Raw genomic sequence first — 26,379 nt, forward strand, 5'->3', positions numbered from 1 at the left:
ACCTGGAATAAAATAGAGCCTTACCACTTTTGCTAATCAATTCCCGGGGTAAAACCTTGCTTTGCTCAATTGGCAATGCCTCCTGACTTCCTTGCTTAAGTCAATAACATATTTGCATTCAATTTACCTGGATGGTTGATTAAATTTGCACTGCATACCACCGCTAGAACCTTTGTCATCTTTTTTGAAATGTACAGATTTTGGCTTTAAATGCCAGTTTTTCCTGTGAAGGATGTTTCTGAAGGCAGTAATCCCCTTTTTTACATTGGGACCTTTTTTGTTCCCACTCATAAAAACATAACTGCTATTCTGCACTATTTGTCTCCTGCACCTTAGTTATCCCTTTTTGTCCTTAAGTTCTTTTTGTTTATCTTAGTTTTATCAGGGTCAAAAGTACTTGGTAATTGTTTCTTATTAGTGAGTTTTTACTAGTTAATCTTGTTTGATGCTGATGCTTTTAATTACAGTTTGAGATATTGAGGATCTAATTTTTCCAGAGTCTTCACATAGATTATGTATTTTAATGTTGGTTCCACATTTTAGTTAAATGATATCCAGATTTATGATTATATTTTTGTGGCTTAAATTGGGTTTAATGTCTTTTTTGTATTTAAATAAAAAACTCAATACAAATGAGCAGTGAATAACTTTGGTCTTAATTGTGTTCCTTTTTTTTCCATTAGACATCCACTGCCACTGTGAACATAGTGGTGACTGATGTCAACGATAATGACCCTGAGTTTAACCTCACCATACCCACTAATTTTACTGTCCAAGAAGAAAAGACCAATCTGTTTGTGGGACAAGTCATGGTAAGTGACTTTTTTATTTTCTTTTTTTCAGTCATCTAAATCATCTGTTGTTCTCCCGACTGTTGTATATCCACATGTTGCTGTTCCTTATAAATTGTGCCGACCAATGAGTACCTCACTTCCAGTTGTTGTTGTCCATTAAAAAATTACTTGGAGTTTTCAGACATGGATGATCTCGTTGGACAGATTTGTCACCCAAAGCTGCTTCCCTGTTGACTGGCTTGGTTCAGCTCTACTGAGCAGCCAGAGTTTTCTAATTACTGTTGTAGATTAATTGGCCTGATGTTTGTCAGTGGATTAATCATGAAACAATGAAAGGAGACATCCTCTATGAATATGCACATACATGCCCACTAAGCGGCAGATGAGGCAATAAAATCCAGTTGTCTTTGTTTTTATTGCCTCTATTTCTCTACAGATTCACTCTCCTATTTTAAATATAATAGCGTCCCCAAATCCCCTAATTTCCTCCTGACTCACTATTTTGAAACATAGTTTTGAAAGTCAGATACAATACAGAACAGAGTTAAGTTTCAAAACAGTGAACCAGGAGAAGTTTTGAGGGATTTGCAGGGAGTTTGGAGCACTAGTTCAATATCAGAGACTACATCTTCAAATTATAAAAAAGGTTTGGTTTGAGGTTGGAAGTTTTCTCATCCACTGCCCTTAGCAAATAATTAATAATTAACAAATTTATTTTTATAATGTAATGATGGGTTACCACATTGAATGAACCTGTGAAGTAAATTAGGTAATTACTGAGTAAATTGTGCTGCGTGACATTTTGATGTACTCTATCTTGGACAACATTCAGTATAACTACACATTCAGTGTGTAATTCACAACACTGTTTGTATCTCCATGTAGGCGTTGATATCTCCAAAATATATTTATCTTTATTCATTGCAGATACAAATGTCTGTAGCTTTAAACTTACTTCATACACTTTAGCAAAGTGAAACACTTTAAATGTTTTTGTGATCATTGTAGAAAATCATAGAGCATATTTTGATCAGAGCATCCATTTCTGTGTGATGTCCATTCTTTGTCACGTACTTGTAATTGCTTATGCAAACAAAAAATTCCAGCTGACACCAAGGGTAAAAAGGCAGTCTTATATCAGTCTCATTTGTCAGCTCTCGGGATGTATATCTATATCTTTAACATTAGCCATCCCATTACATTTTTCATGGGGTAATAAAATGGGGTACCAGTAAATGTTGCAAGTTTATGTAGTGTGAAATAAGACAAAAGGACATATGAAGGAAGCTTGGTGTTTGCGTGGGGTAAAGCTACCTTCAGTCACTCACTCCTGAGTGTTTCTTCAGAAATGCAGCCAGGAGCTAGATTGGCGCTTAGCCCACCGCACCGTCTCTCGCCCCTCTGTCCTGCTTCGGAAGGTTCTCTCAACTGGCGCATGGCCAACTAGAGCTGAGACTGCGCCTTTCAGACTGAAAAGAAAAGTACATTAAAGTACTTTGCTCAACACAATCCTGCTCTCCATGCACATAGAGAGGCAACAGCTTAGCCTGTTGTAGCTGATCAAGAAAGGATGGAGGCTTTTTTTCAATGTAACGCTGTTGTATAAAAAATCTCATGAAATGAGCACAATCTCTTAAACTTGGGTTACATATTGTAGCTACAAATGAGCTACCTTAATTGTCCCTCAATATGAGTTAGATTACATGACAAAACCATTATTTATACATTACATTTTCACCTTTTTGTCACATTAGAAATGTTGCTGATGGTGGATTGCAGACAACCTTCTTTTAGACTGCTACCTTTAAGACAAATCTGGAAAAAGGGTGAGATCACAGATGTGCAGATGACACCCATATTTTATTGCTTTTTCACCAAATGAATATACTCTTATAGACTTACTGTGTCTGCTTATTGCAAATAAACAACTGGGTGTGATTTCAGTTGAATGAAGACAAGAAAGAGATGCTGTAATTCTATATATCAATAAGGTGGAAAGTTCTTATTGCTTTCTTTCTTTGGGCTACAGTATAAAAACTTAACAGAATAAATCAATCAGCCTTTCATCTAAAAAGAACAGCAAGAATGTGAGGTTTTATGTCCTCATGCATGCCTCCATCTCATACTGGATGCACTATTATCGATGCTGCTGATAGAGTTATAAAGGAACAAGGAGAACTGAGCACATTGTTCCTGCTCTTAAATCTTGACATTGGCTTCCAGGTAGCCATAGATTTTAAAGTGCTGCTGTTAGTTTATAAATCACTTAATGGCTTAGGACATAAATGCAACCCAGTAGGTCCCTTAGATCTTTAGGAAGCAGTCATCTTGTAGTGCCTAGAGTCAGAATAAAATGTGGTACAACTACTTCTATGCTGCACACAGATGGAAACCTCCTGATGGTCTTAGATTCTAGCCTTTTTCAAATCTAAATTAAAAAAAATATTTTCCACTGCTGTTATAAAATTCATTTATTAGTACATTGAAATTATTCTATAACTGTACGTTCTTTTTCACTGGAAGTATTTTCATTTAATTTATTCAGTTTTAATTTGGTTTCCTTTTCATTGCCATTTTAAATCTTGCTTAATTGATTGTTATGCCTTTTATGCACTTTAAAAGGTACAATAGAAAAGGGTAGGTTAATTAAATATGAAGTACTTAAGCCAACTTTCAATTTCTTGACATGAAGTGGAGGCTGAGCACTGTTACCACAGTTAAAGGCAAGTTTATAGACTCTTACAAATCTAACCAAACAAGCCACGATACCATTATTTTTTTTCATTGTCCACCTGCACCCTGTTTCAAGTATCTCTGTAACGGTTTCTTTCTGGTTTGTCTCCTTTGCTTAATCCTCACATGGTGGACACACATTTGATCATTTGTCAAGTAAAGAGAACATTTTTGCATTTTAAGAGATGATGCTCATTGCGCAGTGTTTTGGGAGACCATGCCCTTCAGCATGAGGCTCCAAAATAATCTAACATAGATAACACAGTTTGATCTGTTTGTAATTGTTGTTGCAGGCAAAGTGCAAGAGAGATAGACACTCATACATGAAAGCTCTGGTCTCTGACTTTAATACATTGCCCTATTTCAGGAATAAAGATATATGGCACTTGGATTGTATGAGTGTTTATAATGTACGTATATGAAAATATGACACATTTTCTTAACTCTCACTTTTCTGTAACTAATAACAGGGTGTCATGTAGGGTGAAAATGAAAGGAGATGAAAGAGATGCTGCTGCCTCATATATCTGTCGATTTTATGAGCTAAACAACACACCTGACATTCTGAACCCCACATGCCAAAAATGGCCCTTTTTCCACGGGCCTGAATATTGTCTTGTGGTTTGGAGATTTTTTAGGAGATTTGTGTGCAAGTGCATGTCTGGTACAAGTAGGGTTTGAATTTGAGTGTGTTCTGCTAATGGATTCCGGTTCTTATCGATTCCCAGTTTTAATTCTGCCATGGTAAAAAATAAATAAATAAATAGTTTCAAGTCTTTCTAACTGAATATTCATAAAGTAAATATATACAATAAAAACATATGATCCACAATCAGAACATACTGTCCATTTTCTTGTGGATGCAAAATACAGACTGCTTGAATACACCTACTATTTGTGTCTACTTTTTTAGTTATTTCACATTTAAATATGATGTGTTGAGGTTAAATCAGTTCATCTTTTTTCTGTATTGCCTTGAATTTCCCTGCAGGGAGGGAGTGTTAAAGCAGCCAACCACAAAGCTTCAGGCAATTGTCAACAGTGAAGATGATTCCAGTGCAAATGCATAATAATATTATATGGGTTAATGCTAGACCTAAAACATTTTGTATTATCATTACAGTAATTGGAACAGGTTCCCACCTGTTCTTATTTTACACACACACGTACACACATAGATTAAAGACAATTTACGTATTATGTTATCACAATCGACAGCATGGCTTGTGCTAATAGAGTCATTTGTTCTGTGACTGACAAATCCCTCACCATGCAAGCCTGTTCTGTTTGCTCAGGGATCCATAATCTGAGCATCAATATGACCAGAGGACAAATCGATAAGCATTTGTGTCAGCTGCATCATGAAGGCTTCATGTAGACTTGTTGGTAAATGGAGAGGCTGTTGAACATAATATATCAGAACATAATGCTGTGCTGTGTTTCACTTGGTTAACATGTTTACAGTTATACCTTTTGTTTGGTTTTGAGAAGAAAGCATAAATACTTAATTTCCGGTGTAGTGAGGCATCATTCTGACTACAGTATAAGTGGGCAATTTAGACTAAATCTGACGTTTTAACATTGAAGCAAGACGCATACAAGATGAATATGCTCTTTTTGTAAATACAAAAAAAAGGAAAAGAACACTGGCCCCCAGCCAGCAGCATACAAAGGAGTCAAATCTCGCAGTGTGTGCAGGTACATATTAGAGGTTTATAAGCCTGCACCCACCTGATCAAGCTGCTTTTTGTGCTGCAACCACCCGCACCTGCCGGATGTTCCACTGCTCCTACCATTGATGTAAACCAAACCAGCCCACAAGCTCACCATCACAAGTCTGTGCCAGTTACCACCAGGATAAAGGATTCCTGATTGGAAAACTAAAGCTAGAGCTAAAGATTTCCATAACCACTGTTTCAGTGAGGCCAAGATGTCAGCTATGATTTAGACACCATCATCAAATAGCCCTATAATTGCCAAATAATTTGGTGCTGTTGTTTTGGTGAGCTAGGCTATGCCTTCTGCACCCAAGCATTCCAGTTTGACCGCCTATGTTTGTCATGTCTGCCAACATCTGCTGCAGGTCACAGGGCAGGCTAAATTGGAAGCTGCAGTAATACGCTAATTTGTTGTTTGATTTTATTGGTTGTGAATTAAATGGATTACACCTCTTACAAGGCGACGAGCAATGACAATTTTTGTTATGTAATCACTGCAGGAAAGTAGTGATCCGTGTGCACATATTGACATGATGTGCTTTCCTCTGCTTTGCAAAGTCTTAAAGCTGAGGTCCAATTGTTAGCGTTGGCTTTGAATATTTGTTAGGCACTCCATGTAAAGCAAATTAGGGGCAGCTTTTAGCAACCATATGTGTGTGTATCCTCCTCCCTCTTCTACTGTTCCTCATAGGGTTTTTTTCCCCATCTCTGAGCTGCCTTGTCCTTAGTTGCACTGAGGTTGAGAAATGATTGCCAAACAGATTAAGTGTGGCTTGATCTCCCTTTTTTATTCACCCTTCTCTTCTCTCTGTCTCTCTCTCTCAAATACAACAAAGAATTACCAGACTGTGGAAGTATGAACATAAACACAGTCAAATACTATATGCACATGCATAATAATGACCTGTCATATCCACAGGGGGATTCAAATTTATAAAGCAACTAACTTATTTTTTGCCCTGCAGGATCACCACAGCATCACAGTACAGCACTGTGTGCATCTCTTAAGCTCTTCATTTCTCTGACCTTTTTTATTTTGCTCTCTCTATTTAAAGAATGACATGCATGATATTCAAGGCTGTTTTAGCATTCAAGAATTTCCTTTTGATGAAATGCAGAGTTTGCATAAAAAAGGTTAGTGGCTTTTGAACCCACAAATGATTACTCATGAGTCTGTGACAAAGACTCTAATCTCAGTATAGGAACAGGAAATGAGACTCAAATGTATGAGAGTTGTTTTAGCTTGGCTGCGGTGCTGTAGCTTACATGGGATTGTGCTTAAAGCCTCTGTAAATATGTAAGGTGTTAAAATAAAGCCAAGCTCTAATGGATCATCAAACTCAAAACAGCTGCCGTCTGCCTAAAGGGAAATTCCTCTGCATTCAGTTTTAAAATCTGTTATTCATATGCCGTGTATTGGTGAATATTTATCTCTTTCTAGTATTACTGATATATGTAAATGAATTATCAGTGTTTCCCACAGATTGTCAGTTTACATCAGCAGCATCAGAGGGGAAAGGTTTATTGACGACTTTTTATTGAGGTTTCATTTAGCAAGCCCACTAACTCACTTTTTTTTTTTTTTTTTTGGTCCCCCAGCATATGAAGTCACTCAGTCCACTGTAAGATAATGGCCATTGCATTATTAGCTGACTATTATGCCTCCATGTGATTATCAAGGCTATATTTCATGCTGTCTCTCGTGTTGGCACAGACACATCACTTTTCAAACAAGTACAGATATGACGGTGCATTGAATTATGGCCATTGTAGTTAACTAAATTGAAATTGTTTTAAAACAACCACAGCAAAAACCACAAGTGTCAGACATCAGATCAGCCAAATAGAAGTCAAACAACAGACGAGCAATGTATTTACAGGGTGTCTTGCACAGATATTAATATTACATGGGAAATGTTTCTTCTGATATTCCTACACTGAGTACACAAAGATAATCACACATATTCTCATAACAGAGCCTTCTGATCATTTTCTGTCTCCCCAGGCCACAGATCCAGATGCAGGAGCTAATGGCCAGGTGCAATACCGGATAGTGAATCATCCTGATTTGTTTACAATCAGTGCTAATGGAAGCATCTACACAAAAGTGCCACTTGATCGGGAGCTTAGGAGCCAATACGACTTGGTGGTAGAGGCCTCAGATGGGGCAGTGGACCCACGACGGACCACCTTGACCCTCTCAGTCCAGGTGAAGGATATCGATGACAACAGCCCAGTCTTCTCCCAGCAAACTTATGTGGTGAACGTACCCGAGAACAGCCCTGTTGGAACTGTGGTCTTGAAGCTAAGTGTAAGTGAGTGGATGTGTGTGTTTGTTTCTAGTTGTCTCTTTCTTTCCATCCCTATATATCTCCTGTCTCCTTTCATATCATGCAGTAAGGCTGTTTGAAACAACTGTTGTATTAAGACAGCTCTAGCATCTTTTAACTTCAAGTGCAGGCAATTTAGCGTTTAAAATGTCAAATACTTCCAGATGGAAACATTTACACAGACAGAAACATACACAGCCTTTATATACACAGCGGAGAGAATTTTTTTTTTCTTCCATCTTGACAGCTCTCTGGGCATTTTTAGAATACGACATAAAGCTGGATTTTTCAAGTTATAACCAGGCTTTGGTAGAGGATAATTTTTCCATCTCTCTTGACAAACATTAATGTAATGCTCCGCAAATGTTGTTAAACCTTTCAACTTGGCGGAATCTGTCTTTGGGTAGATTTGACACTGTCAAATATCGGTGCACATGTTTGCACAGAAGTGAAACCTAGTGGATGCAGAGCACAGAGTAGAGGGGCGAGTAATTGCTGGCATAGCGTGAGTGACATCTCCCACACAGGGATAAAGCAAGAGGGGAGAGTGAGAAGAAGGGGGTGAGAGTGAGGGGTGTGAATGACACTGGCACTGTGATACCATTAATCTCCTAGACAACGACACCTCAACTCTAAACAGAAGGGGGTGGCTGGCAAAACACCTAAAGAGCAAAACTGAGCTAATGAGTGAGCTGAATGTATTATATCTTTTTTTGTATATCAATGAATAATGCTTTGTGTGTGTGTTTCTGTGTATGGAGGGTACATCAACAAAACAACATGCATACCAGCATCTATATACTGTATCTTATACAGTATATAGTATCTGTATCACAGCATTAGCCTTTCCAAATTATATCTACTTCAAGGACTGTGATTTCATGCAATGAGGACCAACTTAAGCTTTCCTTTGCAGTTTAATTTAATCAGAACATATTAATGATTGATGTAAGTAACCCCTGTAGCATAAAATTAAAACAGAATCATGAATATTCATTGTGCACATCCACAGTGCCTATATGTCTATATGTAAGATTCCGCTTTTGAAAATATATGGGGCTCTCGCTCTCACTCCCTTTCCATCACCCCTTTTTTTCCACACATATTTTCTGTTATTTTTAATGTACATTACTGTAATTGTTTGTTTGTTTTTCTACCCACCCTCTTCCTCCTCTTTATAGGCGGTGGACTCAGACCTCTTCTCCAATGTCACATATCAGATCAAGACTGAATCGGCCAGACAGCTGTTTTCTCTGAACCCTGTCACGGGAGAGTTAGCTGTGCTGCAGACCCTGGACTTTGAAGACCTGGCAGCTATGAGTATGGGGGCCTCTTACACTTTCCAGGTAGAAGCTGTCGACCAAGGAGGGGTCATGCCCCCAGGGCAAGCTACCGTCACAGTCCGCATCACGGTAAGAGCCTTTGGATAGTCAGCCCACCCCAGCCATCTATCCTCATTGTCCCTCAGGAGCTGCAGCACTGACAGTGAATATGTAGTGAGCCATTAGCAGAGTTATACATAAGTAGTAGCTCACATATACAGATAGGGGACGTATTATACAATATTGCACCTCCGCTGTTTGTGATGTAAAATTCAATATCATACCATTCAGCGCCAAAGCTGAATGTGTTTTTGTAAAACCATGGTTTGGCCTCCCAACCTGTGTCCTTGTAGCTTCACCATGACAAAGAGAATTGATGGAGAGGTGCCACTGCCATGCACCCAGTGCTATTCCAGATCTGAATGACTCATTAGCTTTGTGACAGCAATTATGTCAGGTTTTTCAGAAGCTTGTGTTCCCTTTCCAACCTTTCAAGAGATTAACAGCTGAATCCGTACGAGAGGATTAGACGCCTTGTGTTGTGATACCATTCATGTGTGTATGCATGAGTGTTTGTGTGTGTGTGTGTGTTAATGAATGTGTGTTGTCATTCTGAGGAAATCTGTGCGTGCATTTGCTTCAAAATGTGTGCATAGACATACTGTATTTCTGTTTATGAATTCAGTCCACCCCTAGTGAGTGTCTCAAAGTCTGCAGAACTTTATTACACTGAATGGGAGGGAGGGCCTAAGCTCATTCAAGCAGGCTCACCGCATGGTCCGCCAACCTGTAGAGTGAGTTTGTCCTCCGATAAGGGCAAGCTTTGTTGCACTGTTCGTGCTGTCACCCAGGAGCAGTGTTTGATAGGATAAGGCATTGCACAGCCACTGATATCAAACCAATGTCTGCTATTTGAAACGGCAGACATGAATTAGAATGAGCCTAATGGATTCACGCAGGCTTCTCAGGGACTAGAGATTGAGTCGATCCCACTGATTCCACTTTCTTCCTCATATAACATCTCCAGAGGGTTATTTGAAGTCGGTTGCGTTTGATTTCCCCCTTGTTTTGTTGTTGTCTCTTTCGTTGGATGCCTTGCAGTGATGGATTGAGTGTCCTGCATGTCTTGCTGTTCTGAATGAGTCTCCCAAACTTTTTTCCTTTCCATCCTTGCACTTCAGAAATGTAAAACAGACACACTGTGTTTGTTTGTATGTGGGTATGCGGGTGTGTGCATGGATGGAGATATGATATGTGTGTGCGTACATACAACAAGTGATATGATTCAAGCAAACTCAAGTGTATCTGTGCATGTATCTTGTTTGCAGCTTCCTTGTGAACACTTGCAGCACATGGATCCAGCTTTGTTGTTCAAAGCAAGAGCAGGATCATAGATTTTCTGCTAGGAAACAATAAACCTGTGTATAGATCAAAGTGAGACTGCCCCACACCACTGAGTTTACAGAACACATACCGTTGCCCATGGCTCAGTCAAATCAGTGGAAAGTAAAAAGAAAAGTCAGAAGAAAAGGAGATCAGGCTCCAGCAGTTATACTATAGAGCCAAGCTATTCCTGAGAGAGGTGTGAATGGCTGACTGAGTTCTCATTCTCACACAGAAAAGCAAAGATTGAAAAGTTAACAAGGTTTCGTCCCTTTGCAGGCCCACAATAAGATATGCTGTGTATCACTTACAAGGAGAAGGTTATTAAAAGCAGTGGCGATGTTAAGTTTGGACTGTATGCTAGGGAGCTGTAAATCACCAAATCCCAACAAAACTGTTTCATCACCTAAAGGGAGTTCCACGCAGCAAAAAAAAGATTAGATAAGAAGGCAGCGTACACAACGTTTCACATCAGTCTTGGTGTTCTGTTGTTGTAAGGGCCAGCAATGGGATTTCTTTTTCATATACCATATTTTTGAACAGTACTGTGCTAGACCTCTAGTTCAATTTGATGTCTGAGAACTTGATGTCATGTGTTGTCATTGTTTTGTTCAAGAAATGATTAAAAACTTGTGTTGAAACATCAGTTTTTCCAAAGGTCCAGCTTGTAAAATCACACTGAAAACACTTCTGTTAAACATCAGACATTCAATTAGGTCAGAAAACCTCTTTCATGGTTGTCATCATCCAACCCAGACTCCATTATCTTGAGATTTCTTGAGAGATTAAAAGCATTTTGAACAGAAGTTGCTTGTAAATCCAAACTTTTAACACAGTGACGAGCAAATTATTAGCTTTTATTCCTTTCATCTTATTTTGGCAGTTACTCAAGTTGATTTACCATCATCAGGTATTGCAGATTGGAATGATTATGTTTATTGGTAAGGATAAACCAAACACAAAAAGCATTTAAATATGAGATATTTCTCAGATTACCAATATCTGATAAAAGCTTGAGAAAAAGACAATTAAAAAAGACAGAAAAACATTGTATTGGTGCGATTTACACACCATTTTCAGTTACTATGTTCTATTTTAAAACACTGTAATTACTTGAAGATTATTATTTTCATCTGTAAGCATGTGATAACAATATATGTATATGTTTATGTGTTACATTCAGCTTAGATGTACAGTTCTCACAGTGTGAGGGCAAAGCCAGGGGCATGGTGAATTACTGCAGAAGGAAAATTTTCCTGAATCCACAATAACTTGCTTGAAGTGTTGACTGAAATCAAACAAAGCAGCTGATGCAAAATCTTCACTGCTACAATATTACTCTTTCAGCATGCAGACAGCATCAGCACAGAGATTTCTATATGTGCCGGCTGTCATCCAGATGGCCAGACATTAAAAACATTTCCAGCGAACTACTTTCTTACTGTTTTTTGTTTGTTTTGTGTTTTTTTTCATAGAAAGTTGTTTGTCACCCTATTGACGCATCCAATTGAGCGGAGCCTATGATTTGAAAGCGAAAGCTAAACTGTCAGCCACTACTTGTGCCTACGTGCTTGTCAGTCACGTAGGAGTAGGCAGGACAGGTAATGAGGCCACAAATTTGGGGGGTTTAGCAACTTAAGTCCAAATGGCTTTCTGCTTCTTTCCGGGAAACAAAGTGGACACATGGCTTTTTGTTATTGTGAGCTGCTTTTCATGCTGATTGTATCACACTGATTTATTGACATGGAGTGTTGTTTTTGAACTCGCCCATCTACTCTGTATTGTTTTTAATGTCAGTCATGCCACTGAAAGGTATAATATGTAACTTTCCTGCATTATAATGTCTGTGTGTTGAAGCCTCCCAAATCAGTCCCAAAAGCCTGTGTGTTTTTATTTTACCTGACAGATCACGAGGAGGGAGGTGGCCAGGTTAAAAAAAAAAACAGTGTTCAAAGCAACAGCATCAGATCAACCAAGCCCTCAAAGATCTGGCTTTGAATGATGATGATGATGATGATGATGATGATGATGAAACCCCTATCTGTAAACAAAAGAATATGTTGGCCTTCATGTGTTCCCTATCTATTAGAGTAACTGAAAATGTTGTACTATGATGACCCAATAATCCTTAACAGTGGCATATGACTGCACCATAAGGGTGAAGGCTCACCACAGTTAGAAATAGCACCAATAGTTAACTGCTAAACCTACATTTATTTTATCTCTTCTTGTTTTTAGGACATGAATGACTTCTCTCCCATCTTTAGCCAAGATCTGTATAAAGGCATGGTGGCACCCAATGCAGAGAAAGGAACAGTCATCACAACTGTGTTTGCCGAGGACCAAGACCCACCAGTGAGTATAAACAAATACCTCTGTCACACTTCAAATTTCTGTTTAAAATATGCAGCATATACAACGTTGGTGCTTCAATTTCAAAGTACACGAAGCATGTCTTTAATAAAGGTAGCAGAGATGAAAGCATTGCTTGATTTTTACCTTCTCACTACATGTTGCTCTCAAAACATCAGCAGCTGCGGCATGTCACACGATGTATTTTAAAGAGGTTTTCACGACTTTGGCGCTCTCATTAGAGCTCTGCATCAGTGGTTCTAATTGTAAGGGTTCTTGTTTAGCATTGTATGGGTTATCTACCAGTTGCCTCAGACAGCGTCATGCTTCCTCAGACTCCTTTACCTCAATATATCTGAGCAGGTTCTCCTGGGACTCAAAACTCAAAACAACTCTATTAATCCCACTAGGGGCAATTAGGGACTGGAGATATGAAGATTTTTTTTTCTCTCTCTATTTTTCTCTTGGGTTTTTTTTTGTTTTTGTTTTTGTTTTTTTTTAATCTGCAAACCAAGGAACAAAATTACACCATGCAGTAGAGAAATGGTGACACCCAGCTGAGACTAGAAATTATATGACTATAAGAGGAGGCAACACAGGAGCACTGGACGGCAGGATTTTTTTGCCCTGTGAATATTTGCTTCCATGTCATGCACCCCAGCTGAACTTCTTTTATTGGCAGTGCCACCCACCTTAATATTTTATTGCACATGGTGAGTCAGCAGTCTTCTTGCTTAGTTTGTTTTTTCTTTATAGAGACTTCACCAAACCAGCCTTTTTCTCTTATAACATTTTGACAATTTTTTTTAATTTACTTTCAAATTTTCCCAGTGAAAAGGGGATTAGGAATCCCCCACTGAACTCCCTGTCTTGCTCTAATGGCTTCAGGTCTGAATGTGTTTTTCAGAAAAAGTCCTGGACTTGATACTTGTCATTAGTGGCTCTCCTGCTGGTGGGATCTCACTAGGGCTGGGTGAGCTTATGTACTCTCTGCAGCACTTAAACGCTGAGGGATATGGATGCCTGTCAGTATCAGCTGTGGGTGGTAGAACATCTCCACAGTGCCACAATGACGGCTGTACATCTCACTTTTCCTCTCAGAGGGAGACTCTCCCTCCTCCTGCTTTCTTCCCTCTCTACCTCACTGTCTATGCAGCTCTGATATCATTCTTCTTTAATGTGAACTTGTGTCTTTTTCCCTTATTACAGGATTTTACCCTGAACCATTCCTATTGAGAAATATTGTTCAGTAGAGAATATCCAGCAGTGCTGAAGCACAAATAATAGGTCCAAAATTGTCATTATGTGATCATGAGCACAGTTGCGTGGCAGGCAGTGTGTCTGAGACATGGGTGTGACTCAGCAAAGTGGTTTGACAGACAGAGGGATTAGATTTCTTAACAGGAGCAGACTAACCCAGTCTCATATTGACCTGGATTTGGAGCTCAAAGCACTTTATTGACGGGATGCCTGTCATGGACACCTCTGTTTGGTGGAACAGGGCTATTGCTTGCCTAACACACATACAAATGTGCACACACACACACACTTCCTCTATTACACAGGATCATAAACAAACCTGCACACATAAAGAAAGAGAGAGTGGAAGAGACACACTCGAGCTTGTAGTCTTGATGTGACAAATATGAGCTATGTATATTTCTGTCTGAAGGTCATAATAGTGTGTTCCCATTCTTTTATTTTTTGTATATCTTGGATGGAGGAATATCTACCTTGGGAGAAGTGATGTTAATGGGTTTTTTAAAGTTACTGTATTTTTGGCATTGCAAGTCAACCCCATAATGTCAATGTTAATATCACCCTGAATGAGCGAGGAGATCACCATGGAGACAAATGTTCCAGTAAGAAGCTTTACTCCACAGCACATTTGAAGAGTGTGTTATTTATGAGTGAAAGGTTATTTTTTCTCCTTCGTCTGTTTTTCATCACAGCAGAGAAATTTTACTCTTGGCATTTTTAGAGATTCTCACCTTTTACTTTTATTTTTAGTCACTTGCAAATCAAATCCATCATTAATCATGTCATCGAACCACCACATTACGTAGTATTCATGTGGTGGCTTTGCTGTCTTACACTGTCACCTCAAGCCTTGCTGTTGTGTTGTATGTTTCTGAAACACCAGGAAGTGCTTCCCAGTGCTTCTGAGCTTGTTTTTTTAGTTCATGACTTTGTTATTATTTACTGAAGAGAAGCAGATTCTTTTTTTAATACAAGCAAAACAAAAAATCTATTAGAAAATATTTTTTCTTCATACTTTTGCTTTGGTGGCACAAAGGAGGCCAAAGTGAGTACTGTACTGTATGTCTGTCTTTTTTTGTCTGTTTTTTTTTCTTTTTTGCTCATCTGAATTGTTTATGACACAGTGAGTTCACTCCAGCAGCAGACATAAAACATTCATAGTCTGTGAGTCGAAAGCCAGACAAGAAAATGTGTAGTACAGATGAAAATGTCTGCAGACAGAGGGGGTAAGATGTTACTGTATCTACTGTACATTCAGCACTCGACTCGTTTTTAAATATCATTTCTGTGCCACTGTGAGTTGTTGCAAGAAAATGTACTTTGCCACATCTTGAAACATCAAGATCATCTATCATTGTTTACTTCTGTGTGCTCCAGATATTCTAGGGCTTAATTAGACATTTTGGTTTCATAAAAAATCATAATAATGACACAAGTGGGAAGAACAAAAACTTTAGGCTGAATGCTGTTACTAACTTGGCTGTACTGGTATGTTTAGTCTTGAGAAAAGCACTTTTAACCATCTCTGTGAGGTTTTGCTTCAACCATCATTGTAGAGGTCTTGTTACTGAAGCTACTGTATTAGATTCCTCAGTTTGAGGTGTGTTTTATTAATAGTCCTGTGCTGACATCTTTTTCCATTACATGCTAGAAAACAGTTTGAAGAGCTTTTAGAGATGAGACCCTTTTTTGGAGAATCCCTTTAGTGAATTCACTCAGATAGTTTCGTAATCTCTTAGAGACACATTTGTGTGAGTAAGCCTCCCGAGGGACCCACTGCTACTACAGGATTTACCTCTCTCTCTAGCCCCAGGTTTTACCCTGTCCCCAGGGAGCAAAATCATTTGAGGCAAGGGTGCAGATCTTCAGAAAGCTTATTAAAAAGCAGAATGAATTTGAGGTCCAAAGGGATGAAATTGGAGTAAGATAAGCTATAGAGATGATTAGTAATCAGACGTGATTAATCTTAATCAAAGGGTCATATTAAAGTCCAGGCTCTTGCTAATGAATATAAGTGTTACTCTGGAGACTAGAGGGGTGGGTTTATTGGAAAAGCTTTTTTTATTCCAAATGAAAGGGAACAGGTCTGAATCAAAGCGAGTTTACATTAGGCGGTGTGATGAGGGACAGAATGATGAGGGCTTTGTCAAGTTAAGCGGATGAAGTGAGACATTTTAAAACATTTTTAAGGATAAACACTGAGAAGAGCAAACTTTTCTTATGTAAACCACTTCATCTCTGTCACATGGTGAAAATATGTGACGATAAATGATCAAATGTAACAATAATAGTTATATTCCCCCCCAAAAAAGAATATTGCTAAACCCTTATGGCTTGAATACATTTTATAGTTCCTCATTACTTTGACGTACCCTCTCTCACTTCACATTTACAATTGAAATTTTGAAACGTGGTGTCCAGATAAGCGGATTATTGTTGAATTAATGTGGGTCATGTTCTTCTTCCACCTTCCTCCAGGGTACCCCAGCCAGTTTTGTCCGCTACAGAGTAGACCTGGACAAGTCTCCGTACAGTGGGAGCATCTTTGATGTGGAAGCGGAAACTGGAAGGGTCATCACTAAAGTCAACCTTAATGAGGAGCCTAGTGTCACCTTTAAGGTGAGTGGTGGTCATGATGGGGACAATAGCAATAATGATGTTGCTGCTGCATGTAATGGTGAGCTGTGTTCAGACAGAAAGCAAAGGGAAATTCATCCTTGCGTCATTTGCTTGTATAGTCTGTGTTTATTCACCCACCCAGCCAGCTAGCCAGTAACGGATGCACAGTGCGTGTGTGGGAGTGTGTCTGTGTGTGTGTCTGCGTGACATCTCAGCCTCTGACTGATCTCAGAATTCAGCAGGACTCCGATTCATTCTGTTATCTCCCTTCAGTCTCTCTCCTTTTTCCTCTTGTCTCTTATGAAGCAGATTCATAAATCCTCGGGATACATTTTTCGTTCCAGTTTTTGCACAGACGTGTCTTTGCATTCCTAGCATTCTGTCTGAATACACAGAGTTTGTGTCCTCCAGGATGTTAATCTTATTCCGTTACTTAGTCAGAGACATTTATGTCTAGGAATTGACAATTTGTAGCAAATGATTATAACGTTAAATTTGGCAGGAAAAGGCTGTGCTCTTTGAGGGAGCTCTCAGGGAATCTAAACTAAATCCCCCTTAATTAACATGTATATGAACATGAAATCGTATTTAAATCAACAATACCAGAAACATAGCTCATGAGTGGGAAGGTTGGGGTGGTGGAGGGAGCTGTAGCAGCAAGCGGTGTCAGCAGAGTAACAGTGATAACTGTTTGTTATCATGGCCATGCTGTACATCTGTATGAATATGATTGATAGTTACTAGTCAGCTGATGTAGGAGTCAGAGTGATTGTGAGGCATGAATGAAACTGCTGATGTCAATCAACTAACGCAAACTCGATTTTAGTGTTCTGCCTGAGCTGACACTATTTATGAGGTAGGAATTATTAAGCTTGATTTAATTAAAGAAACTTGTTTAAGAAAAGTGTTGGGTCAGAGTCTGTATAAAAACAAATATATCAGTTTTAAAAACAGTGATTTGACATATGAATGATGATAATAACATTATGACAATAACATTGTCAAGTATAACTGATGACTGTTATGTTGTTAATATTAACCATAATCATCATTAAAATCTCAACCTATTTTACAAATTCAAGGACATGCAGTTCTTTTATGTTACGTAAATCCATCCATGTCTCATATTTAATGTTTACTGCTCTGCTGGGCTTGTTCTAGTATGATATCATTTGCAGGGTCAACATCCAGTTTGTGCATATTGACTCTTTATAATGGAAGAACATTTTTTAAGGCGTTATCGCTGTGTTTCTTGAATTGGCTCAGTGATCATGTTGCTTTTGTTGTGTCTGCGACCAATGTGATATTGAGTTTTCTTATAGATTAAACTCCTAGTATGTTACATAAAGTCATTTTACCAACTTAAGGTGACCTTGCTTTGGCATGTCTGTGATTGTGAACATCGGAGCAGGTGCTGTGGGACATTAGGTCCTAATGAGGATGTGTCTCATACACCTCTAGCCTCTATCTCTTTTTTTTCTCTTGTATTTTCCTTTTCTGTTTCTTTAAATATTTGTTTATCCTCTTTCTGCCTATCTCTCTCTCTCTGCTGCCATACCCCCCCCTTCACCCACCACCCCCCATGGTGCCCCCAGGGCCCATTCTCCACAGTCTATGAATGTAGATCAATACATTGAATACATACTTGCTCTCTGGGAGCTTTGCAGGCCGCTCACCAGATCCTATTTTGCTAGTATGTCTTTATTAGGATTCCGAACATGTCTTCAAAAAACTGCTTGGCAACCTTAAAAAAGGAATTATTTGTGTGGTTAGTAATAGTGTGGTTAAAAGTAATAATTTTGCCCTTGTGTTTGCATGTGTGTTTGTTGCTTACATGTATTCTGTCTTGCCCACTGCAGTTGTTTGTGATAGCCTATGATGATGGGGAGCCGGTGAAGTCTAACAGTACTTTGGTGGAGATCACTGTCCTTCAGCCTTCACGCATCCCGATCTTCACGCAGGAAGAGTACAAGTAAGTTTCCTTAACACACTGTTATGCAGCTGTCTCTGGCTGTAAATTCACACACCAAACAGCAACTTAGGCTGTAGTGCCAAACAGGGAGGGAGAGTGAAAAAGACTGCAGGAAGTGGACAAAGGTATCTTAAGAACACCTTGACACATGCTTACATTTGTGTTTACATCTTCCATTCAGCTTCTCTAATAGTTAAATTATTATTTAAGCACTCTGTAAATTTTTTATTCTACCTTGAACTGCAGTGAACGGCTGTGAAGTCAGTATTCCTCATGCATTTATCATTTTGTAATAATGATCCCTTTCCGTGCGTTATTATTGTCTCGTTGTCAACACTCAGTAAAGTGGCCCCAGTTCTGATACTGTGTCTCAGTCTTTGTCATGCTCTTTTTTCCATGCATGACTGATTAATGAGTTTTGAGTATAAATATGTATTAGAGCTTCAGGGTAGATGCTGCAGATCATCAGCGCTGTAAACCACATTTGTTTCTCTCTGAGGGCAAAGCACGGCTTCCCTCTGAGTTTATTAAGAGTCTCTTTTGGCAAGATTAAGTGTTTAGACTATTAAACTGGCAGAGAGAGATGCAGGACGAGGAAACATAATCTATATTTCTCCGAGATGATTGGCTGCCATACACAAGGTTTACGGCTGTACTGGGCCAGGGCTGGGTGGAGTTTGTCTGTACTGATGTTACTATGACTCAGGAGGATGCCAAGAAGTCATTTATAATTAAAGGTACACATGGATTATTAAAACTCCAGCTGAAGCTGCTTTGAAAAATCTCCCATTATGAGTAGTAGCATTAACAGTTGCAGTACATTATGTTGTACAGCAGGAGGTTACCTGTCTGAAGTATTAAGGAGATTCTTGCCAGACTGTAAAGCTTTAGGTCTGATGGCAAAGTTGCCTGGCACAGTGTAGTCTCTGGGAGCTTAAAGTAAAGCTTGTTTTAAGTGGATTGATTTACTAGCTTACATGTCAGTCAAAGTAGGGAGTCTTGGCAGACAATCTTCTGTAACAGAATTTGATATGCCTTTATGCATTAGACAGGGAATATAAGTCCTGCCTAACCTGTCAAAACATCAGTTGAGGTGTGTGTATTTTTGTTTATGCACAGGCATGTCTTTCTGCCTATGGATGGATGGATGGATGGAAAGATAGATTGATAGATAGATAGATAGTTTATTAGCCACACGACCAAGGCTGGTGGAATTTGTTTTCAGTACAGCATGTTATACTCTGCAGCACAAATACACAAATGGACAACAGCAGACAATCCACATATTGTCACGACACAACACGGATACAGGGATACAGTCAACATATCACAGAAACATAGTACACACTACCATATACAGTAAGTGCATGGTAATGCATGCAAGTAGTATGTGAGGAGGGGGCTAGAGGGAGTCCTAGCAGCTAAGGGGAAAAAGCTGTTTGTGAAGTGTTTAGTCTCTGTTCCTTTTGTGAACGTGTGCTTGGTTGAGTGTGAGTGTGTATTTGTGCATTGAATACATTCCTTTCTTGGTGGTTTGTAATCCAGCACTTTGTGTGTGTGCTCACGTTCTCCTGTTGCTCAGCTTTATTTAGTGATTGATACACATGCGTAGCAGCATAGCCGTAGAAATGCCATTGATTAATGCTTTGAATGTGCGTCTTGTCTGACACACACACGGAAGGTCAGGACCATAGGCTCAGACCTCTGTAGGGTGTCACACTGACAATGCTAACCATACACAGTGGCAGTCCTGCTGTAAATTATGAGCCGTGAAAGCATTAGCCAGGTGCTCGAGCCACTCCTGCTGGACAAGATTGTCTCCAGCAGAGAGGGTCCAATCTGCTCGCTCTACGATGAACTGTCTCCTCATTCTTCACCTCTCTATCTCTCCACATCGTCCTCTCCCTAAGGAACCTTCTGAACACAAATCACTCTCTAAATGTCCACAGAAGATCTTGTCGGTCTCTGTGAAGACAGTTAGTTATAGCAGCAATCAGGTAAGCTGTGCCTACAGCTCCAGAACACACAATTAAAACAACTCTGCGGGGCTTTGGGTGACTTAATGATTTCTACTCCTGCTTTATGGTTGGTCCCCTCCATCTGTCAGAGGGAAATGAGGGGCTCCCAGTCATTGTTGGCTAAAATAAATGGCTTATGATGTAGTTGCCACTGTAGCAGCATGCTCCCACTTGCCTTTCAAGGCTTTTGAGCAAAGCAACTTGTGCTGCTTCTGTAAAGTAGAAATGTAATGTATAGAATTTCATGACTTTCATTTCATTTCATGAAAAGGCCGCCTGTGGTGCTGAAGCTGTTTTCGATCTGAAAACCACAAGTAGGCTGTGTTATTGACTCTAACTGTCCTCATCAAGCCCCCCATGTAATACAGTAGGCAGCCAATTTTACCAAATACTTTCAGTATACCGAGTGTACGCTACCTGCCCAACATGAAACACTAGTGGTGAAGAAAGTCAAGCATCTAGCAAGCTAAAAGCAAAGATATTTTTCTCAGTAGTTCGAAGACCAAAACAGAAGTAAAAGGAGAGTGAATACTGGACTTACACTTGTCAGGTGGGCAGAAATTTCTCCAATGTGATGCTCATGTTTCTTTGTACAGTATATTATGGCTTATGGGGGATTCTGGAAATATCTTTTTTCTGCTTATAGTAGGGCTGTTCGATTTTGTATAAAATAAGAATTACAATATTCTGATTTGAAAAGTGTTATTTTTTCGCTCATGATAGATAGAAAAATGGTATTCTTTTTCATCTCAACAACATAAACACAATGAACGAAATCAAATGACTAGTACTCATGTATACTATTTTTTCTATCACTGTTTATACAGCAATCCAGTAACAACACCAGCCCAAACTACAGCCTCACAAATCCATAGAATTGTATCAACAACTACACTATTGTCCTGTCTGTTTGATTCAGTTCTGTCGATTGGAGTTATATCAGGTGATAAGTGATTGACTCTATAATCTCCTATCACCTATAGCTTATTGGAAGGGATTTTCTTGTCTTTTTCAGGGCATTAGCTTCATCTTGACAGCTGTGTCATCTGCTGCAATTTTGCAAAGTAGTTTAGACTGTCATCAAGATTTCACCCCGTCTCACAGTACAACAATATGTTTTCATTTCTCTCCCCTCCATTTTTTGCCCCCATCTGTGCAGGGTTTGTCATGTGATGTCATTTGTTGATGCTGCCAAGGGAAAAACTACAGTAGGAGGTGTGAATTAAAAAACAGCACAATTGGGGTCATATATGAATGAGATTGCATACAGATAATATAATTAATCATGCAGCCCTATCGACTAATAGTAAGAAATCATTCACTGCAGTTTAAACTAATTTTGTATTCTTGCAATGTCTTTTTCTAATGCCTGTTTTTATTTAATATCAAATATGTGAATAATTTATAGCTTATGCTATCGACAAAGATATTAAGTTTTGGTCAGATTTTTCGGGGAAAAAAACATTTTCTGAGCACCATCATTAAACTGCTGAATGACTCTTTTATATGGAAGTCACGGACACAGCCCTTTGGGGAAGGCTTCAGCACTGGGCATGTGGGAAGGGAATGAATATTTATTTTACCCTGTGTGTGACTAGAGATGAGGAGGGGTAAGCTGCTGTCTAAGATGGTCCCACTATGTGAATCCACCCTCGTAAATGGAGGCTACTTCTCTGGGCCAGTGTTGCAAACCTGTGGTCTGAGCAGTTTTCCGTGCCGCTTATCTCGCCCACAGCAATTGCCCTTCTAAATCTACTCTAAATCACATGAGACTTTTGCCTCACCACCTTGGAGTGTGTCATTTTGCTCCCCCCTTCCTCTTTCTTTCACCCCCCCACCCCAAGCCTCCCCATCCCTAGAGTTTTCCCTCTCCGCTTATATCTATTTCTGTCAGTTTCTTTCTCACTTTGTCTTCCCTTTGCTTCTCTCCTCATTGTACAGTATTCCTTCATTTTCTGCTCAGCGAAGGGATGAATTTCGGTCTGCGTGGGTGTATGTGATTCTGTGTGCCTGTGCTCATTCTTGCATTTTTGTGTTTTTCTGTGGAGAGTACTCTCTTGATTAGGATGAGTTTTGTGCTCACTGTAATTAAATGGTTGTTAGTTATGTGTTCTGTACATTAACCTCTTTTGACTCAAATGGTACTATATTTTGCATAGCATACATTGCTGCATATATTGTATCATAAGAAATAGGTGTTTTTGTGTTTGCGTATCCAAGTAAACTTGATAGACCTTTATAATAACTGCTACCCCTGCAACATATTTGAAAGTTGCCCTGTTTACTGATTGAAGGAGAATATCATTTGGGAGTAAAATGTCACGCCATTATTTATTCCCTTTACAGCAGTTCACTGTAGTTGCAGACAGCAGATGTTGTGCCATACCTGTCACATTAATATGCAGTCTGGCAATCCTGAGAAGAGCGCTAGTGCCCATTATTGAGCGATGCTCTTAGTTATACTGTTAGCATAGTAAACAGTGTCAACATTGAGTATTACAACAATCAACCATATGCTGTCACTACTTATGCTAGCCTTCCTGCTAATTACACAATTAGTGGCAGTATGCTGAAATTACTGTGTAAACATATTGTTTGCTGCCCCATGCATACATGCACATGCATATTAATATACGTGTTAGGTTTTCTTGGCTTCTGCATACACTCAACCACCTCTTGAAACTGTCTTTTGTATGAAATAGGGATACATCTTTCTTCAACCTTGAGACATAGTTTTTACCTATTACTCTGGTCCCTAATGTGAATGTCAGTGGTAATAGCTCAAACTGCGGAATATTGTACAGTGTGTCTCTTTTCGGCAGTTTCTTGACGTTAATGGACCATAGAGACAGCCTGTGTAAATTTCCTATGAATGTCTGACCACAGTGTGACCATTGATTTAATGTTCTCAATGGTCTGACTCACAAATGGCTGCACAATACCTGAAGTAGATAGATGTCCTGTAGCTTGAAATACCAGCCACACTGGACTTCGTGACCATTAGCCAGTAATCAGAAAGCAATAAATTATTCGGCGAATTAAGATGCTGCTGCTTTTAGAGGAATTAGAAGGGAGACGGTTCCTCAACCCGGTGCCCTCCATCTACTGTTCGTGACATCCGGAGGAAAATAGCATTTATCATTTTCGGAGAAAACAGATCCATCCATATCGTATTTCCAATTCAGAGAAGGCTGTAATTCTCACATAATTAGGCAGATGACATGCTTTCATAGCATACAGCTCTTTTATTGGCAGCTGTCTTGCAACTGTTGTTTTGCTAGACATGTCTACAAGTGATAGAGGTGCTCACAGCCTACTCATCTTTGCTCATTGCCAGGCATTTAAAGATTTAGCTGTAAAAAACCCAGTGTGCTCTCCCACACATCATCACGTCATCATACCTCATGGCAAACCTACATTTAAAAAAAGCAATCTCAACCCTCTCCAACCCTCCCTGTATCTTTCTATGAATCTATCTATCTATCCTGATATCCTTCCTCCTCTGAAATCAGAGCTATAAGGTGCAGAGCTCTGTCACACCTCTGAAGGGCATGATTGATTTTCAGCCGCGAGTTTGAATCTGCTGCCCTGAGCCTTGAACCTCTAAGCACCAGGAGCGGACTGACCTTTCACTTGTCTCTGTTAAGTAAGCAGACATCACTTGGCTGTCTAACACATGCCAAGTAACACTCATTGCACACATCCCAAATATCAGCTAAAGGTCGACACTGAAAGCTAGGGAAGAAAAGCGATGTGACCTATCATTAAGGACTCGCACTAACTTCACAGGTAACTAACCATAAACAGCATGTATGGATACAGGGTAAAGCAATGCATGGTGCTGAATAATTATGTTGTTTGTATTTGGATTTCTGAAATGTTTGGTGAGCTATGTCCAGCTACAAGGGTCAGCTGTCACATTATGCTAAATTACTGAGAGTGATGATGAAGTAGAGCATTATCGCATGAGGTGTTGCGTAAGCTTCAGTACAAATGAAAGTGCTCATCTTACATCTGACATGCCTACTCTCACCGTTGCTTCATTTTTGTGTCATGCAAGTCATTTTTTCCTCTATAATTCCCCTGTTTTGACAGAACAAGGGATGATAAGCACCACAGCAGAATAAAACATTAAAATAGGGTCTCTGCCAGTCCAACAAACAGCTTCTGTTACTGATATTTCCTGCAGCGTTCTGCTAGTTAGAGAGGCACTAATGTCTTTCTGTAGGGGAGGCCTCCAGGTGTTGGTGTTGCAGAATAGATGATTTAGTCAGTAGCAGTAATTTGACAGTAAAACATGCAGGATGGGAGCCTGCATCGCAAGCCTCAATTGTTGGCCCAGTTTGGACAACACACTCATCCACCAGTGTCCAAACATTCGTTGGCCAGGTCTCCTCTTGTGTGCTAAATGACCCAGTGGATGATATGTGAAGTGATGTCCTGTGGGCTGACATGGCTAAGCTGTCACAGAGCAGTACACACCGTCTGACTGCACAGTAAATGTTGTTCCTCCAGCTTTGCTAATGTTTTCCATCTTGCCCTCCAGAAGGTATTTTTGATTGAAGCTTCTTTCTCTCTCATGCAACTCAGAAAAATGGCTCACCGTGAATACAAAAGAAATTCTGAGGTCTGGTGTTGCAAGATAAGTGATCAGAGGAATAGCTCAGGGAAGAACATGATCAGACGAGGGGTTGTAAACATTTTTTTTCTTGTTTTATAGAAGACTATAGTTTAATGTGAATATTTGGTTAAGCGTTATTTTGTGTCAGAGGTGTTGGATTTCTGAATTATTTGTTAGCAACAGATTATTGTCTGCTAAATCTTCTTAGCAAGTGTGAGTCAGCAGCTCGTAAACGTTATGTGCTAATATCTCCTAGTGTTGAATTAGTTTTACAACTGAGAAAGCATTTGCTGGAGGAGGTGATGAATTGTTAATTTGTACACAAATGTAGGAATTTGAGGAAGCCTCGATTGATATGAATAAAATGTATAGTAACAGTTATGAATTGAAGGAGCAGGGATAATGTTGTTTGTAAGCTGGAGGCTTTCGTATTTAGCATAAGCTGTGCAATGCTGGGAAGCTGGAGAACAAATTTACACTTAACTCATAACAGAATAACAAAGTCCACTTTAAGATGAGCATTTGATGCAAAATGGTTTTGAAATTGTCCCCTATCCTTTACTAACTGGGTCGTTGCCTTATCTTGGTGTCTTGACAATTATGAAATATCTCTCAGTTGAAATTCCCCTCATATACCACATACTCAGTTTGTCATTAGTCACTTATAGAGTATATTACCTTATGCGCTTATTAAAAACTAAAAAGTGCAAAGTATTGCAAACATTTTTCTTGTCAAAATTGATTTGTGAAATAAATTGTGGATGGTAGCGTATGCATCACAGACTGACATTGTAGTTGATTTTTACTGTGGGATTAGCACACACTTATAACTGTATAGATATTTGTTGTTAGGCAGTTTTTTTTTTCCTTTTCAAAAGATGAATATCTTTGATGTTTCAAATAGTGAAGCCAAATTAATGTCACTGGACAGGACATGCCAACACATGTTAAAGCTTTACCTAGCAATATTTGAGATATTAACACCCAAAAAAATAGTCCCTGTAATATAAAACAGTTGGTAGTACTGCTGATCCCACTGAGAGTCAAAATTCCACGTAGCTTTGAGCAACTTTTAGCTCATTTTGTTGTTTTTGTTTGATAGTCTGTGCAGTAGGGTTGAATTCCTTCAGCTCCAAATAAAACCTTCCAAATAAAACCATAAGCAGGTGCCTTTACCAAACTTTAAAAATGGTTAATGGACAACTGCTGAACATTTATCAATACAAAGACAGATTTGGAGGGCAAAACCAGGGTTAC

The 26,379-nt window shown here is 39.3% G+C and overlaps 1 protein-coding gene across 1 annotated transcript in view; it reads left to right on the forward strand.

Annotated features, from left to right (window-relative positions):
* Nucleotides 1-26,379, forward strand: part of LOC137197123 (protocadherin-15-like) — a 177,674-nt gene that overhangs the window by 114,651 nt on the left and 36,644 nt on the right. Inside the window, exons 18-23 of the mRNA XM_067610286.1 lie at nt 684-812; nt 7,251-7,556; nt 8,757-8,987; nt 12,519-12,635; nt 16,371-16,511; nt 18,371-18,483. Coding sequence (XP_067466387.1) covers nt 684-812; nt 7,251-7,556; nt 8,757-8,987; nt 12,519-12,635; nt 16,371-16,511; nt 18,371-18,483 — 1,037 coding nt within the window. The remainder of the gene's footprint in view (nt 1-683; nt 813-7,250; nt 7,557-8,756; nt 8,988-12,518; nt 12,636-16,370; nt 16,512-18,370; nt 18,484-26,379) is intronic.

Source organism: Thunnus thynnus, chromosome 14 (assembly GCF_963924715.1).
Source record: "Thunnus thynnus chromosome 14, fThuThy2.1, whole genome shotgun sequence".
Lineage (NCBI taxonomy): Eukaryota > Metazoa > Chordata > Actinopteri > Scombriformes > Scombridae > Thunnus > Thunnus thynnus.